Here is a 17,990-nt window from a genome sequence, read left to right as displayed (position 1 = left end):
AGAACTTTACTATTGCTAAGGTATAATGTGAGCTGCATTCAAAAATGCTCTTCTGCACACCTTGGTTTTAACAAGTCGTTATTTGAATTGGTGTTTCCTTCCTATCATCTTGAAGCAGTCTTTCTCCTCTGATCTCTGCCATAAACAAGGCATTTTCACTCAGAGCTCTGACCCTCACTGGGTATTTTCTCTTTTTCGGACCATTCTCCGTAAACCCTAGAGATGGTTACGCGGGAAATTCCCAGCAGATCAGCTGTTTCTAAAATACTCAGACAAGCTCATCTGGCACCAGCAAGTGTTTATTTCATTTTAAAAATGACTAGCTTATTTAGGTCAAACACTGTTCATGCACTAATAAAGGTCATCTTTATCTGTTATTAGAAACTCAGAGTAAATAAAGGAACTTTGTTGGGTTGCTGGTGTAAAAGGAGCAGTAAATTCTTCCCCTTTTTCAGGGAATAGATTAGGCTGCACTTTGCTTTCATCCGCCACTACAATCATATGTCCCAACCGCCCGTAAACAAGTGAGTCATATAAAAACTATTAGAGGTGTGGTGCATTTCCAACGTGACGCTCGTGTAAAGCGATCTCTCCTGCCTGTCCCCGTTTCATTAACTGCAGTGAGTGAGCACAGCAGCACATGCAGAGTGCGAGCTACAACGGGTAAACAAAAAGAGCGCCATCCCACCTGTCAGCATAAACTGTGTCTCCCTTGATTTCCTCTGATATGATAAGCATCATTCTCTGTATTTGCTTAATCTTTTCTCCCGTTATTATTTATAAATATAATTATTGTTGCTAGCAACCCCTTCCCATCTTTACTTACAAAGATTCAGATTAGTTTTTTCACACCCAATCCCATTTGCACATCTTAGCTAATATTAATAGTATATTTTAAAATTGGCTTTGTCTTATTTGCTATTTTCAGTTAAATGCAGGGTTTAAATAAGTAATTATAATTGTGTATATCTTCCAACTTATTTTTGCTCTTAGAAATCTTTAAAATTCATCATTTAAAATTCAGCTTTTCCTCTGATCTCGAGGTTGTGAAGAGCAGGTCATTTTTTATGACAGATTAAGGATTAAATGTTTAAAAGCTGCATCAGTTTGCATTGTAATCATGAGATTGGGATCGCTTTGATCTGTGTGAGATTAATTGAGGGATTGTCTTGCCGGGCTACATTGTGACCCATCATTTGTAAGCCAAGTATTCTCGATGAAATCATTTCCATTTGTGAAAAGGGAAACGAACATTGTTGTCAGTTCGGATACACGGAGTCCCTATATTTTTCCCCCTCGAACATCCCAAATAAAGGTCCGTGTGACTGAAGGGCCAACAATGGGTGGCATTGATGGACGGAATAAGGATACGTCTGTGCTAAGATGTGCCACCCAGCTGTCCCCTCAGGTAGGGAGGGACAATGGTACCAGAGCCGCCTGTCCAAGCGCAACATGTGATGGCACTGAAGATATAAAAGACTGCAAAGTGGCAACAACCCCATATACGATATTTGGAGTGACAAGCCCCCCTAAAAATCTTTCACAACCAGAGCAAAAAACAAGATGAGATTTCCAGTGCCGCTGTTTGTTTTCCTTGCTGTGGCAGCATTTCACACGGGTAAGAGGAATAAAGCGTTAAGATGCAGTTTTGTGTTATCATGTTTTTCTTAGATTTCATACTTGTATGTGTGAGTGTGGCTCTTCAGAAACCTTAAGTTGCTGATGTTTATTAAGAGAGCAGATATATGAAATGTTGTGATGGCTTCTAGTGCTCTCAGCATCTCTGGAGTCTGCAGAGAAAGAAGAAAAAGCTGCAAAGTATGGTGAGGGATTCATAATAAGAATAAGAATAATGATAATGATAACCAGTAAAGATGATGTTGGTAGCAGATGCATTGCTGCAAACCTTTCTTGTCTTTTCATGCAGATGGGCTAGCTGAGCTGCAGAAAATAGGTACAGTATCCATAGAGCACCTCTGTGTTCACAGTTGACACTTGGTCATTAAAAGTGGCTTAAAAGTAATTAAGATCATGTAGTATGTTCCACAAAATAACCCAGACTGGCTTGCCCTTGTCTTAGTTAACTGTTAATACGTTTCTGTGTGATGTTTCTCGGCTCTTACTTTTGTAATTTTGATCACTTCATGTCTTAAGATCAGATGGAGTTTGAGGCTGCTCAGAAAAACCAGGAAGCTCACATGAATGGTAAGTTTAATACAAAAAGTTGGCGTTGATGAATAAATGAGGAAAGATTTATTCCCACTGTGATTACTCATTTTTCGCCTTTTTCCATCAAGCTACTGAAGATCAGAGTGGAGATTCCCGCTACCTCGGTGAGGGCAGACTAAAAATATTTAACTTAAACCTTTTAATGAGTGATCCAGTTCCAGGTGGTAATGCTGTCTTTCATTCTCAGAGGCCGCTCAGGATCACTCTGGTAAGCTCCAGTTAATTACACGACGAACACCTGAACTGACCGCTAAGTTAAACGCCTTCATCACCTGTTAACATGTTTCCATCAGTGGAGGAGCGCGTGGACTCTCAGGATGCCAACGCAGGTGTGTAAAAAAAAAAAAAAACCCAAAAAAACAACAAAAAGCACATCAAGCAGGTGATTCTTCTTTACCTGAAGGGTCAACAAGCAGTACTTAACTGTGAAATCCTCCTCCAGCAGAAGGTGGTGGAAATTCTGATGCTGCAGGTCAAGGAGGTAAGAGAGGATTTACAGTTCAATCGTGAGCCTGCGGGTGGCAGCAAAGCAGAGGGCAGACCTCCAGCTCAAAGCACACTGACATGCAACACATAATTCAATCCCTGTCCCCTTTCACACAGAGGCAGAGTCTGAGTCCTCTGAGGACGCAGATGGTGAGTCTGTGACATATTTTTTTTTAGGCAGTGTAATTTAAGCTCCTGTCCTTACACTAGTGTTAAAGTCTGCTTTTATTAATGTTGACAGGGCCACAAAGGCAGGGTAAGTGTTGTAAATCTTTATTACACCACAACAGTTTGCACAAATACACTTTGAGCCTGGAGCTAATGAGTAGCTTGTGACTTTTCCACAAAGCCAAGACAATTTGTGTGCTTTTAGTGTCTTTTTAAAATGTATTTAAAGCTTGTTTAGAGGTAAATAAAAACAGGAAGTGTTTTTATTTGAATATTTTCCTAGAACACCATGAGGTTGTAACTGAGGCTGTGACCAGTTTGGGTAAGATCAAAATCAAAAGACTGAAAATGTGTTTGAATTAAACACCCCGACTACCTTCAGTCAACCTCCAATCCTGCTTTTTCTCCTCTGTAGATGAAAACACTCAGGATTCAACCAAGGAGCAAGGTAACAGTGTGTAAAATGTTCCACAGATGCATTAATGAATCACACAAAACAGTGAAAGTATCCTGAGCTGTTTAATGTTTATCATGCAGTAAATTGAGCCTGACTCAAAGACTATGATCAACTTTTTCTTTCTTCTTTTGATTCAAAAGTACCTGCTGAGGCAAGATGTGGTAAACTGCCTGTGTGCAACTTTAAATTTAAATTGCAGGTTGTGCAATAGAGTGGCGAGTGCAAAAACAAAGCCAGACAGAGCCAGTCTCAGCTGGATTTAAACAGTGTCACATAAAAAAAAAACCCCAACCCTCCATAGATGTTTGTGTAACAACAGTTAAAAATGCCTCAAGTGCAATTACAAGTTTACAGCCTGGCAGTTTGGGGAAACTCTTTTTTTAACAGTTTACAAAGTGTCTGAAGAGGTATGTGAGTCACAACAGAGACGGGTTTACTGCTCGACCTCAAAAATAAGATGCTAGGATTGTTTGTTTGAACAGAGTCCTCCTTGTATGTGATAAATCTGGGACAAGAATCCGGGCCACTCGGAGACGTCTGTCCCCAGACATCTGCTTATTGTGCTTGATTTATACTTGTGGATATTTTAGGACCAAGGATGCATTGTCCCTGTCCTGAAAGTGTGCTAAAAGGACTGTTTTAAAATTGATCCAGTTATTTAGGTGTAAGGTTCTCTAATAAGGGTGATCTCTCCAGCCACTGGTCTGAAAAGACTGAGTGTAGTAGAGGGGAGAGCAGGCCTCATGATTGGTATCCTCATGTCGAGAGGCCTGGAAAACTACTAAATTGCAGTGTTTGCAGTGTAAAGCTGGCGTAAAGGAATCTCTTCTGTCTGTTCCTGTGTCGCAGATGCACTGGAGTGAGAGGGCACAGCAGCACGTGGATACCAGCACTGGCTCATCATGCAGTGTGCAAACTACCCCGAGCTTACAGTAAATTAAAAAAAAAAAAGAAAAAGGGACCCATCCTACCTGTCTGTATAACCTGTCCGTCTCCTTGTTTCCTGTTTTGCAACACAAAGTGCCTTTCAAGATTGCAGCTCAGAAGATGCTGCGTCATTTTACCTTCAGGCTGAAATTTGACTCCTTAATCAACACAGTGTACTTAACATGTGTCAGAATTCAGAGAGCCAAGCACATAATAAAAGGACACATTGTATGTGATCATAAATAAAGAACAATGTACAAGAGTAGCTGCGGATAAATAAATATAACCTTTTAAAATGAAATGGGTGTTGCCTTGTAGCTTTTCAGTATTTAGATTCAGTTTTTGTTTTTTCCAAGTTCAGTGAGAATAAGGACTACAGCTCACGCCAAAATGTCCTGTGACTTGATGTGTGAGTGATAAAATTAAGAATACATGCAGCAATCTGATCATCACTGAGGCGAAGGAGGACTGGATCATCCAGATGGTCCAGGGCCCGTATCCCTAACGATTCTGAGAATCCTCTCAGAGAGCTCCTAACTTAACCTAAAAATTCCTTGCCAGGAGTTTTAGCTTAGAAGTGATTCCAGAACATTTTCAGTGAACTCTGAGCAAGGAATGGATGGAAAATCCTATCTTAGTGAGGAGGTGTGGTTGACCCCGTTGCTAGGTATGAGTCATCATTTCAAAAGCCGTGATTGGTTGATCCTACAAGTTTGATGGAAATGAGCTTTTGGTGATAATGAGCAAAGGATGTACCCTCAAATCAATAAACATATTATACACTCTAATCTTATGCTGACTGTAATTGTAAATAATATTTCACATTCAAGAAAATATCTGGAAAATGAATAGTAAGCTGTAGGGGTTATAGCCATTAGAATCTAAAATATGTGAAAACTTAAACTCATTACACCCTGTTCAAATAATGATTCGTGTCTTATTTGCTCATATTAATATCCTAGCTGGCATATTTTGTACTTTCACTCCCATATGGACCCCGTTGAAAACGAGATGGCCTATCTCAAGAGGCTGTCCTTAATGAAGTAGAAATCACAACGTTACAAGTCCAGTGTGGTCTTAACGAGGGTAACATGGCTCAGCTTTTAGCAATGTCTGTGATTGCAGACCCAAGTCATCACTGCTGCATTGTTGCATTTTCCCGGTTGCCAAATACCTCGGGGTTGTGATTACTTTCGTCTCCGGTGTAATAGCGTTGTGGCGTCGAGTTGGTGAAGTAATTGCATCTCTAAGGAGATCCACCACAAACATGATTCCTGCACGATCCAATCTGTAGCATCTCAATAATTCCCTGTCATCCAGTGTTTGCAGGACATCTCTCCTGCCTCTTCTGTTGGCCATTTTGTGCAGCTGCTTAGGGGAACTCCTAAGCCACTAAAAGTCCTCTTCCCTGCTCTTAGCAGATCTCGCCTTAGGAGCCCTTTTAAGCGCTAGGAATCTTGAGGAATAGCTTTTATATTAACTGGGATTGTCGTGTCACTTTTAGGGGAAATTCTAAGAAAACGTCATGACTCTGAGAATTTTCTTAGAATTTGGCCGCGAGGAGCCACTTTTTGCACAAAGATTCTTTAGGGATACGGGCCCAGGCCCTTACATTTTTGGGGTTGAACATGGTCATTTTACTGTAGGCCTCCCAACAGCTTATCAAGGTAAAAGAGAACATCTGGAATTAGAAATGCTGTTAATGTTGTTCGAAATGTGTTTGAAAACAAGACATGAAACAGGTGATTGATAGAGTTAAAGGTACTACAGGCCCATACTGAAGGCCTTATGATGTGAGGAAGTGCAAAATGTGATATAAAGTGACACAACGAGTAGAAAAATTAGTTTAAAAAAAAGTATGTGCAAAAGAGAATTCTAGAATGCCAACGGCATTAATAAACAACATGCACACTATCAATTTAAGAGGTGTGCTCACCTGTCACAGGACAGCTGTTGGACAGGTTTCTGTTTATTTTGTGCAGAGACTGGCAGGAATGATTTCCTCAAGCATTATCTACAGAAGTGGGGTTGGATAAGAAGAATGAACCCTGCTGCCTCTGTAGTGCAGAATGGAGCAGGTGCAATGGGTTGTCTATGACAGACTGCAGTTTGTTCAAACCTTCTGTCCCTCAGCGACTCAAACGCCCCTGGATTCTGGCCAACTTTTCGATTAGTTTGTTGATCCTACTAGCATCTCTGGCAGCAAAGTAAATGACTGCCATTACCACAGTCTGGTATATCTCTGACATCTTGCTGCATGCACCGGAAGCACCTAATCTCAGAAAATAGGGAGCAGATATTTGTTTTGTTACCAATTGTCAAAATACTGTTAAAAATCAGTTGGAGGGGGGTATATTTTAAGGTGTTGAAGGCCTTCCAGAGATGTTCACAAGAGGGGAAATTTATTAAAAATAAAATAATCTGTACAGATATCAGTAGCTGTATACTGTGTTTGTATTGATACACATTGCAGTAATGTCCCCTTCATTGTAGATCATCAACAAAGACAAGTTCAACAAGTATTCTGTTTTTCAATTTTTATTTCCATTTTTCCTTCCACAAATGTGGAGTAGTACACCTTGATATGCCTTAAAAACAAAAACTCTTTGGTACCTAATGGAAAATAAAACAATTAAGGCAGCTACAGCATCTAGGTTGTGAAATGCATTCATTACTGCAGTCAATCACACACTGGGCACACAATAAACTTCCAGTTTTCAGGTTCCTGATCCTCATCATGTATCATCCAGAGGAAGGGCAGGAAAACCTAGTTGCCCAGGCAAACTGAATATGTGTAATAATATGTATCTTAATGTGGACTACAAAAACAAGGCTGAAGCCGACCTAGAGCGCTTAAACCATTAGGGACGATTCAATCAAGTTTTAACAGACTTAAGGTAATGTTTGGGAACACGTTGTTGCACTAGCTGATGTTCAGAAATGACATTTCTCAACAGATCTGTTATTTCCACACTGATCAAGAACAGAAAGTCCCAACCTGGAGACGCAGAGCAATAAGTCACCAACTACCAATTTGGGTTGTGCCATTTCTTACTAGTGTGATGGCTTATGACAATTACGTAGTATTCCTCATAATGTTCAGCTGTAGTCATCCAGCACGGTAGAAAAACATGCTCAAACAGGTGAAAAACATTTATCTCTTAACAACAAAAAGGGTCCTAATTTGTCAGCTGAAAGAAAACCGGCTGTAAACTCTACTCTAAAACAGCGAAACACTTTCACCCAAATACTGCCTTCTTATTTTTCTTGAATCAGTCTCCAGCATGTGTGAAGACTCGAGTGTTACATCTGTAATAGGCTAATACTGTATTTTCAGTTGTTCATTCCTGCCTAATGTATAAAATAAAATGGCTGTACATAATAATCATACATAACCGCAAAGTAAAAAGAACATGAATTATTACAAACAGTTGATTTAAGATTAACTCTTTACAGAATGATGAGATATGAAAAAGAAAGCCAAAAGAAATGAAAAAGGTCGTAACTACAAATTATGTGACCCAAATGGAACAGATAGCAATTTATAGTCTGAAAATGATGCAGCCAAGAACCACAGGCACATGTCACCGAACCCTTTCTAACTTTTTTTTTTCCTTTTTCTTATAAAGTTGTTGGCCAGAGGTAAGCGATATATTTTGGCCTTCAAACTTCACTCCTTTCTCTCCGGGTGCACGTCGGAGCGTTTTTTTCTCCTCCCCCTGCTTGGGGTGCAGCTGAATGCTCACAGGATGACGTGGACGAAGATAGCCATGATAGCAGCACTGATCAGACCAGAGATGGGAACCGTCACAAACCACGCCATGAAGATGTTCCTGAACAGACGCCAGTCTACTGCCTTCTTTGAGCGCAGCCAACCTACTGCCACCACAGAGCCCACCTATTTCAGATAAATAACAATCAAATGATCGTTGTGCATGCATATGCCTGACATTTTATTGAGGAGAAACTTGCTCCACATGTGGAACTTCTACTAGACTGTTTACTCAAGCCTCCCTCTTATGAAACAGTCTCTTCCGTCATCTCTCGTTTGAGTTCCCAGACCACAGTGTTTGACCAGCTTACCTTGCAGTGGGTGGTGGAGACAGGCAGGCCAATGTTAGAAGCAACCACGACAGTCAAGGCTGAGGCCAGTTCGATGCTAAAACCACTGCAGGAGGAGAAAGAAAAAAACTCATGTGGATGTGTCTGAGCAGCTCTAATGTAAGGAGCAGTAATGTCTGGGGAGGATGTGGTTCTGGGTGGAAACAACTTATGAACTGTCTGAGTCTTTACCTTGAGGGGGTGATGGGGGTGAGGTCTTTCCCCATTGTCTGAATCACCCGGCGACCCCATACCCAGAGTCCAGCGCAGATACCCACGCCACCATACAGCAGTAACCAAATGGGTGTATGTGCATTTGAGAACACGCTGCTTGTTTCGTAAACCAACCACAGAGCTACCAAAGGTCCAATGGCATTACTGCAGAGTGGAGAAATTTTTTTTGTTGTTATTAACAATCTGGCAAAGAAACAGGTCACCACACACTTGTCTGATATGATATCATTAACCATACCTAACATCATTTCCTCCATGGGCAAAGGATCCAAAGCAAGCAGTAAGAATTTGAAGGAACTGGAACAAGACTGAGACTTCTGGTTTGTCTTTTTCAGGCCTTTCATCATCCAGGGAACTCTGGCTGCTACCTGTATCCTTGATCTCCATGTCTAGCCTCACATCACCCTCTACCAGACCTTCAGGAGTTGTGTGCTCTGCCACAGCATTGCAGTAGCTGGTGTAGCTATCCATACGCAGTCGCTTTCTCTCCTGACTGCCTGATCCTGGAGCCTTGTTGCCATCCTCACAAGCACGGAAGTCCCCTTCTTTATGCTTGTCATGCATGCCAATGATGGTCATGGTGTAGGCGGTGTAGCTATTGTTGCGCCGGATAGGTCTGTCGCCTCCTTCTCCCATGCAGTCGCTCATTTTGGCCAGGTGGAGCTTGTGCAGTAGGTCTTTGTAGAGGGCTGAGTCTGTGTGGACTGTGTGGTACTGGCTATAACCGTTACTTGGTGGCTGTGGAGGTCTGTTGTTGAACTGAACATGATTTTTGAATTGAACCTGATTTTGAGCATTTGTGGAGGCACCGTTGCTTTGGGCTTGGTTACTAAAATGGACCTGACTGTTTGATTGAACCTGTGCAGGGGCTGCAGAAAAAAAAGAAATGTCATAAAATCATCTGCAAGTTAATCATAAAATTATTATGAAATATCTATAGCAACTGTCATTTTAAGATGACAAAGATTTTTAAAACATATTGTATTTTGGCATATTTACCATCGTTTGAATTGCTGTAGTCTGTGTCATCAGAATCTCCGATGTCAAAGGCCACCCTGTGTTCCTTATTACTGTCGGCTTCATCTGAATCTCCGATGTCAAAGGCCACCCTGCGCTCCTCAGGGCCAGGAAGAGGGTCAGCAGAGTTGTAACTGGCAGCTGGTGTGGTAGATGCCTGCTTCAGGATTGGACAGTGGGCTTCTTTAAGCTCCTTCTTTTCCATCAGAGGGCTTTCAGTGGGACTGGACTTGATATCTCCTATTAGGGCAAGAGTTGGATTGAGAATTATTTGGATCGCATCCAAACATATACTTAGCATAGCAGAGACATCCTAACCCAGCATCTGTTTTTCCTTCAACTTCAGCTGTAGGGAGTCCAAGTGTTGCATAACCTTAAAGTCAGAAAACCCTTTGTACTGTAAATATAAAGATCTGTGTCCAAGGGTGGACTCCGGTGTTCACAGGATCAGATTAACAGGATTACAAAGGACATATTCATATTACCACTATTATCTTGTTTTAAGAGAGACAATAAACTAAATGTCCGAGGCTCACATGACATTTTTTGTAGCTTTAAAGTGAACTAGATACTCAGTGCCATTATTTTTTGTTCAATAAATCTAAGTGTGTCCTGGTGAGATTGCATCATCCAAACTGGTCATGGCTGGATCTGAAGCAATAGGTCCCCCTCAAACACACCTCCCAATGCACTGCCAATGCCACGTCAACACAAAGTCAGTGCGGGCTTATTTTTAGTTGAGGTGGTAAAGACCAATTAGTGAATCCTTATGACCCAATTAGTCAGCCTGTCTACTGAATCAAGGCAGTTTATGCCTTGTCAGATAAACCTGCTGCTCCAAGAGAGAAGTGACGAATAAAGGATCTGTCAAACACTTTTTTTTTTTTTTAAAGAGAGCAAACCCTCTCTTCAAAAAAAGTTATTACTCATTTTAGAAGACACATTTTTCCCCAAATATGTCATTAACGAACCATTTAGAGCTCTATTAAGTAATAAAAGGCAATATTTGTGAACCTAAGTCATAGGTTGCATCAGACACAGCTTTTCTGTAATCAACCCGAAAAGATAACTTATGCCAGGAGAGACTAAACCTATGAGTCATTAAAGAGAAGAACTGCATTGTAGATAACAGAGTGAGCCAAAAATACATTCATGGAGGTTAAAACGAATGGTTATGTCTTAACACCAAATCACACTATTCGGATGCAAATGCATCAGAGTTTACTCTGGTTTTTAATTCTATAATCCTGGATTAAAGCAAAGACAATATTTTCACATCATTTTCATTAGAGCGAATCCATTGTGAAAAATATATCCCTGAACTTCATTTGCTGGATTAATATAATCCCACACTCGATAGGCGGAGTTGCAGTGCAACGCTCCAGTCATGATTTGTCCAATGGCTTAAGTAAGGAAACTGAGTCACATGGAGTTGAACAGTGAGTCAGATTGGCAAAAATGGGACTTACGTTCAATCTTCTTCTTTAGGCGAGGGCAGACAATAAACCAAACCACAATGGAGGTCAGCAGACCACAGGCCAATGAGATGAGCAGGATGCCCCACCAAGGTATCATGTCAAATCCCAGCACTGGAGGATCGCCAAGTGCCACGCAGATATAAACAAAAGCAAATAAGAGAAAGGCATATTTAAAAAAACAAAAAACAAAACAACTAGGCAGCAGGAGCTACCTTTTCTAGCAGACCATACAAAGTAATACACCAACATTAAAATATAATATAGGACAGCAGTTTTATAAATATGTAAAAATATAAGCCCCTCTAGAAAAGGTCCTATGAGGGCAATGAAGTTTCATTTTCATTCATTAATGGCACTTATGTTTGAAAGTACTCAAGTACTCTGCAACAACTTCAGTGACTGCATAGCTTCATTGTGCCACGTAGTTAAAAATGGAAAGCATGCGTACCCCCAGACATGAACAGTTATGCAACACCAATGTCACCAAGACCCCAAAGTGCCCAGCTAACAATTACACAGAAACAATGAGTTCCTCAAAAGGAGACATAACTTGGGTAGCATAAAAGAAAAGCAAAAAGAAGGGGGGGGGGGGGGGGCTTGTACTAGGGCACTTTACTGTAAAAAAATGAAGGCACCCTCTTGCCAACACTGCAGCAAACCTGGTGCAGCACAAAGATGTAGCGCAATGCATGCTGGCAGAAAGTTACCATTTACATTTCCCTGGAGAAGCAGTTATCCATGTCATACACAAAGTCAGCAGTTTCATGGGGACAAAAACAAATTGTGGATAAAAATAAATAAAAAATAAAAATCTACCACCTTGTTTGAATGTCTGGACATGACCTTGGCCATAAACGCCACACTTCCACTAAGATATGGATTGTTTAGGAAGTGTAAGAGAAGAAAAGGAAATGAGGGCCATGGGGAGGTGATAAGTGTCTCAGTTACTGTGTTTGTTTGAGGGCACAGTCCACACAGTGCACTGAGTCACGCTGCAGCATGAGACTGCGGAGCACCTAACTCATGTTTATTTAGTTACGCAATGGAAGCTCACTCCCTTTGGGACAGGAGAGGCATAAGGAAAAAGTGGACGGTGACTCTTAACAGTTAAGTCTTGTCTACGACTGAGTACACTGACTCACTACTAGAGACATCCAAACACACGTGGTACTGCCATGCATTATTAAACAGGAACTCATCTGATATCAAACAGGATTTTAAAACTACAGAATAAAGAGGGAAATTATCCACCCGGATGGTAATTATTATTTATTTTTTGTGAAGGAAAAAAGTAGTATAGATTAAAAAGCTGGGCTGCATTTTGTAGTCTGATTAACACTCTTACAGAAAGAAGTGACTTTATACCACAAGCATGCAGTGGGATGACTGAAACTGGACAGTAAATGAAATTTAACCACAGCTGTGTTCCAAAACACTTGCAGAAACCTATATTCCATGGCCTGCATTACACAACAACAAGGTTTGTTTCCCCCCCCCTCCCAGTACTGTACATGTAGTACACCACCAACCTCAATTACAATGACAGTTAAAGGTGGAGTTTGAGTCACTTGGCAAGAACCCTTTTGGTTATCTGTCCTTAGGGCACTAAGGACTAATGACATTTGTAACTCCTCATAATGAATTAAAATCTGTTACACAAGAGTTGACTATAGCAATCGCTTAAAAGTTGTTTCAGGATCATGGCTCAGGTTGAAACAAGTCATCCGTGCTGTGATGCCAATTGTTTAGTGCCCCCATGGTAACTAAATCCAGTGACTGTTTTTCAGTGGGTTATCGAGGCAGAAAATTTGTGCCCTGCTACAAAAAATGGAAGTTTATCAATTGAGGCTGGTATGAGGGGTCCAGATATCCTGTCACTCTGACACTTTAAATACATAATAAAAAAAAGCCACGGTCCTGTTTAGACTTGTGTATAGAGCAGGTGCGAACAATTGAGTGATGTGCAGCAACGAGGACAAAATTTAGGGCAGATTCAGCAAACGTCATAAACAGGGAATTGCGTTCAGCATCTGTGCTCTGAAGGCTTAACAGTACTTTACCTGAACTTCATTTGTCTTCATGACTGAATGGCATGAAGTTGGCTTTTAGGGTGCGTCTCCCTTTTACAATGTATAGGGCTGCAATGCAGTGACAGCAGCTGAATGATTTATGAAGGAATGAAGTCACACTGAGCCTCATCTGTACAGGACAGTCAGCTGACCCTTAAATTCTCTGGCCCAAATGTGGACTTGAGGTCTCTGGCACTGGTGTTTATATTGAGCATAGGAATGTGCTGTGGGGTGTCTGGCATCCAGCTTCACCACTAAGCTAGCATAAAGATCAGGGAATGTCACAGGAAACCAAACACACTGGACTCAGTTAGCTGAGATACTGTTGCTGCATTAAGGTGCATTCATCAGCAATAATGCACTGCTGTCGTCCTGGGTGCCAGAGCAGTATAGTAACCAAAGCCAAGCCTAGACTATAGGTCTGAAAACCTAAATGTTTTTCTTTGTTTGTTTTTTTAATTATAAATGCAGTGATGAATTTGTGTTACTGGGCCAATGACAAACAACTGAGGAGAGTAGAGTAAAACCTAGTCTACTTTACTTTTACAATGAGCCAAAGTTTGTATTATGACCTCTGTCTTTGTGTACAACATGTGAGTATATGAATGCTAGTTTGTCTTGTGAATATATTTAAAAATAAAATTGCAGATGGCAATTTCACGTGTGGTGAACTTGATATGACTGTACTGTTGTGCCTGACTAACCAGGGATTTACTGTCTATGTGGGAAGTGCAAGTGCTCTCTTCTTAGTGTGCTGATGTGCATTCACACATCAGCTCACCAGATCTGGTCAAACTCTGGCCTGTAGCCGTCATTTAAATGGCCCAGGCCAGCTAAGATCTGGAACTGTTAGGCCCTGCAGAGAGAAGAAAACAAAAGGAGCGAAAATGGCTCATTTAATAAAGAGTTTCTGGTAAACCAAAAACCAGCAAATATTAAGAGCATTGCCACACAGATTCAGAGCAATAATACAACTACTAGCAGCAGACAACTTTGACAGCACACTCTTTACTTCTCTTTTCCTCCTGCATGCCTGAAGTGATGTCAGGAGTTAAATGAAATCTTATTTCCATCTCCCTGTTGTGCTCCACTCTAAAACTTCATGCCAGCTATGACCCACATAGAACCACAAAGCAAGAGAGCTTCAAAAAAACATGTTAAAATAAACACGGCTTCTGTGAAAATGGTAAACAGTCTGGTTCAGGCTGGAATATGTGTGGGCATCCGGCTGTCTGAGGGAGCAGCTTATTTTAAGCTGTGGCTGTGGGCAGGCATGCAGAGCAAAATGAAACAATGATACTCACCCGGAGCACCAGTGAACATGATGGAGAACAAGTTGATTGCCATTGTTATCGCATAGAAGACAGGCAGGGCCTTCAAGCCATTGGGTACTGGGTCTTCCTACAGGAAGAAAATAGAATGTTCAGAAATCCAAGTTGCCTCATCTTGCTGTCAGGTTACATTTCAAGGCACAACAAGCACAGTGGAAATCTGAACCATGTGTTCCTATAAGGAACTGCTTCAAAGCACGGTAGCTTATTTCCTGCCATGTAATAAACATTTTCCCAATTGCATTTTGGGGGTGGACCAGTACAGTGTTGAAACAGCCTTAAACCACAACTTCACTCTTCTAATGTTACATTAACCGAGCATATCCACAATTTTGATAAAAGGAGACTTACTTTCTGTAAAATGAACCTGCGCACAAAATAGAAGACAACGGCTGACATTATTCCAGACAACAGGGGACTCAGGAACCAGGAAGCAACTGCACAAATAAATAAATAGATAAATAAATAAATCCAAACACAAATGGGAGCATTACAAAGCAGTGGAAAAGTAATGAGAGAATTTGTCAAAGAACAGTAGAAAAAAAAAAAAACCTAAATTCATTTAACTCCTACTATACAGCTTATTTTTAATAAAGAATGTGTTTATTTAAATAGAGTTACATGAGCATGATTCATAGAAACTAAAAACTAAAGGGAGAAGAAAGAAAGAAAGACACCCACCCCACAGGCAACAAACTGAACTCTAGAACAACCCTTTAAAACTGCCTATTGTTCTCCAAGTCATCATACGACCTTATCAAATAACACTCCTTATTTGTACTGCCTCCTCCCAAAGTCCAACACAAAGTGGTGGAAATCACTATTGATTTGTACAATGAATGCTTCCCATGTCTGAATGTGGATTTAGCTGAAATGCTGGACCTGCCATTCATGAACATACTTGATTACTGACCTGGATTTGGGATGGTATTATCACACTGTAAGAGTCTTCACACACCGCCATTAATAAAATATACTTTAAATGCCTGTGATGAAATTCAGCTAACCATTAAAGGGAATTTTCTATGTCAGTTGACTGGTTACATACCAATACGTAGGAGTTCAAGCCACCTGACGCCCTGCTGCCCTTTGGCAACCAGCGAGAAGCCGATAGTAGCACCAACAATGCAATGTGTTCCAGAGATGGGGAGCTTAAGGAAGGAAGCAGCCAGCTGCCACACAGCAGAACCTAACCAGAATACATTCATGACATCAGTTGCATGGTGTCATAATTTCAGCTTTTATACAGTCAAGACAGGTACCAAAAATATTCTACAACCAGATTCACCACTACTCCAATGCATTTTCACATCTTTAATTTCTACAAGCAATGCTCTGTCCACATTGACCGACAGTTCAAATTACATGAAAGATAAGCTGCAGATACTCACCAACCATTGCGCTGATAGATCCAGCCATCAAGACATGTTCAGAGCCGTTGTACATGCCCACATCAATGATTCCCTTGCGAATAGTTTCACTCACTTTGGCCCCAAGAAGCACAGACCCCAGAGTCTCAAACACTGTTGCTAGAATACATGCCTGACGCAAAGTGACCACTCCAGAGCCCACGGCTGTACCAAATGAGTTAGCAACATCATTGGCACCGACAGAAAAGGCTAAGATGAAGGCAATGATAAAGCCAACAACCAGCAACCACACATACTCAGTCAGAGGTGTGTAGGTTACCATGGCAGTGGTCAGCACTATTGCAGTTGCAGTTGTTGAAAACATTTTTTGTAAGTTTTAAAGGAACTGATTCACAATCTTAAAGGAATAAATGCCAGACAAAATAGGGTTTTATATAAATCTGTTTCTAAACAGCAGCTAGTAAAATAAAGAGGTAAACAGAGGTAAATAAATAATTAGCTTTATTTTTAGGCCCACCTGTCTTAACAGAATTTGTGGGATTCAGCAGTGCAAACTTGTAATGGGTTTATCTGGATCTAACCAGAAAACAATTAAAGTAAACTAGAGGTACAGTGAAAAACTATTGCTATCCTAAAATGTTGGTGGATCTGTTATTGTCCTTTGGGTGCCGAGAGATTAAGCAGAAAGAAAAGACAGCCATTGTGCCACTGTGACTGCAGATGAGCAAGGGTACATCCTGAAAAGACAACACACACACAAAAAAAAAACAAGACATCCTTCACTAACGTGAAAACACAGGCAACAAAGCTTTTACATAAGGAATAAACCTTTACATCACGAATAAGATATACGAGTAGAAAACCGGCAGTAACTGTGGACCGGAAGAAGGACCTCTGGTTGCTGCCCTTCCTTAAAACGGAGGCCATTTTTAGTAAATGGCGCATGAAAGACCGCAACTATATTACACCAATGTCCTTTATTTTGAGTCAGGATAGTCGCATTTAAAATGTTAATTGCTGTACGGTGGATGATCAAGCGATCATGATGGGAAGCTCGAGATACATCGAGCCGTTTTATGTGGGAGACATTTTAACTTTCCCTACTCGCACACGTGTCGTCATTCATTCACGCAACACGAGCGCCGTCTGTTCCTACAGCTTCACGCTCTGCGCTACAGAAGTGGCTGGCCCAATCTTAAAAAACAAAAAACATTTGGACCGATCTCAAATTTGGCGTTTTAATCCACCATAATAGTGGCTGCGTCCATAAACAGCGTTATACTAGTGTCTGACGTGTTTATTTTCCGTAACAGGGGGACGCAACCGGATATGACTCAGTTTAGGGAACACAACTCAATGCGGCACCGGTTCGTTGTGTCGCGTGTGTCGACCCGGTTTAAAGGTCTATAAAAAGTGCAAACCAGATATAATTCTTGCTGCCTATATTCGCTTAGGATTAACATTAAGAATAGCAATTACATCGGCGTTATACACTGATACAAATTTAACATTGTATGGGCTAACTGACTCCCACACATAACAGTCTTAATCAATTCAAAGTCAAGTAAAGTATTTAATCCATATTAAATGTATTTTTTTCTAACGAGTAAATACGCTAGCCACCATCTGGATCGAATGTATAATACAATGGCTGGGGTTAGCATCAGCGCGCACTTTGACGTACGCCTTAATTACAAAATTCGTAAAATGAACGACTGAGCTTTTCATTAAAAAGGTATAAAATGTTAAATATAAAACTTACCACACACTGCAGTTATCAGTCCCGTAGAGTAGCGCTCACTAGCCGTTAAGCTAATTAGCGCGCGCACACAGACGTTAAGACAGCGCGGGCGGGATAAAGAAAAACTTAAACGGATTATGAAATGTAACCCGTTCAAAAAATCTGCCCTTAAATTTTTTTTTAAATAACGCGACTAAAGAAAAATGATAATTGCGACAAAGTGAGTCAATATGGAGAGAAGAAAACCGCCTTATGGAATCGAGAAACTTCTCAGTTTAAATGAATGCCTGACAGACTCCAGAGGAACTCGCTTATACCGGCGAACAGAGCTGGGGGTGGCATCTGTTGTACAAGCCCCACCCGCCAACTGGGCGGGAGTAAC

At 41.0% G+C, this 17,990-nt stretch overlaps 2 protein-coding genes across 4 annotated transcripts; one reads left to right on the top strand and one right to left on the bottom strand.

Annotated features, from left to right (window-relative positions):
* The first annotated feature begins 1,492 nt into the window (after window positions 1–1,492).
* Window positions 1,493–7,407, top strand: LOC146705768 (uncharacterized). 3 transcript variants are annotated; one of them, XM_085463578.1, is made up of 13 exons: window positions 1,493–1,618; window positions 1,770–1,823; window positions 1,928–1,954; window positions 2,155–2,205; window positions 2,298–2,333; window positions 2,417–2,437; window positions 2,523–2,558; window positions 2,675–2,710; window positions 2,833–2,865; window positions 2,957–2,971; window positions 3,167–3,205; window positions 3,299–3,331; window positions 4,190–7,407. In XM_085463578.1, exons 1-13 carry the CDS (start codon window positions 1,564–1,566, stop codon window positions 4,201–4,203), a joined length of 450 nt encoding a protein of 149 aa, XP_085319704.1. In that variant the 5' UTR covers window positions 1,493–1,563; the 3' UTR covers window positions 4,204–7,407. The 3 variants fall into 3 exon arrangements, with proteins under 3 accessions (XP_085319704.1, XP_085319703.1, XP_085319705.1); XM_085463577.1 differs by having other exon boundaries at window positions 2,672–2,710; XM_085463579.1 differs by lacking the exons at window positions 3,167–3,205; window positions 3,299–3,331; window positions 4,190–7,407 and having other exon boundaries at window positions 2,672–2,710; window positions 2,934–2,970.
* Window positions 6,790–17,952, bottom strand: slc20a1b (solute carrier family 20 member 1b). The gene is made up of 11 exons (XM_085463576.1): window positions 17,630–17,952; window positions 15,889–16,604; window positions 15,546–15,686; window positions 14,849–14,934; window positions 14,471–14,567; window positions 11,089–11,208; window positions 9,602–9,859; window positions 8,841–9,471; window positions 8,561–8,746; window positions 8,351–8,435; window positions 6,790–8,165 (listed from the first exon to the last, which is right to left on the bottom strand). The coding sequence occupies exons 2-11, from the start codon at window positions 16,229–16,231 to the stop codon at window positions 8,010–8,012; spliced, it is 2,103 nt and encodes a 700-aa protein (XP_085319702.1). The 5' UTR covers window positions 16,232–16,604; window positions 17,630–17,952; the 3' UTR covers window positions 6,790–8,009.
* Between the last annotated feature and the right edge of the window lie 38 nt (window positions 17,953–17,990).

Source organism: Copadichromis virginalis, linkage group LG7, assembly GCF_057382275.1.
Source record: "Copadichromis virginalis isolate Kocher_CV1m ecotype Utaka linkage group LG7, C_Virginalis_male_GT1.1, whole genome shotgun sequence".
NCBI lineage: Eukaryota > Metazoa > Chordata > Actinopteri > Cichliformes > Cichlidae > Copadichromis > Copadichromis virginalis.
This window is presented reverse-complemented; position numbering and strand designations above follow the sequence as displayed.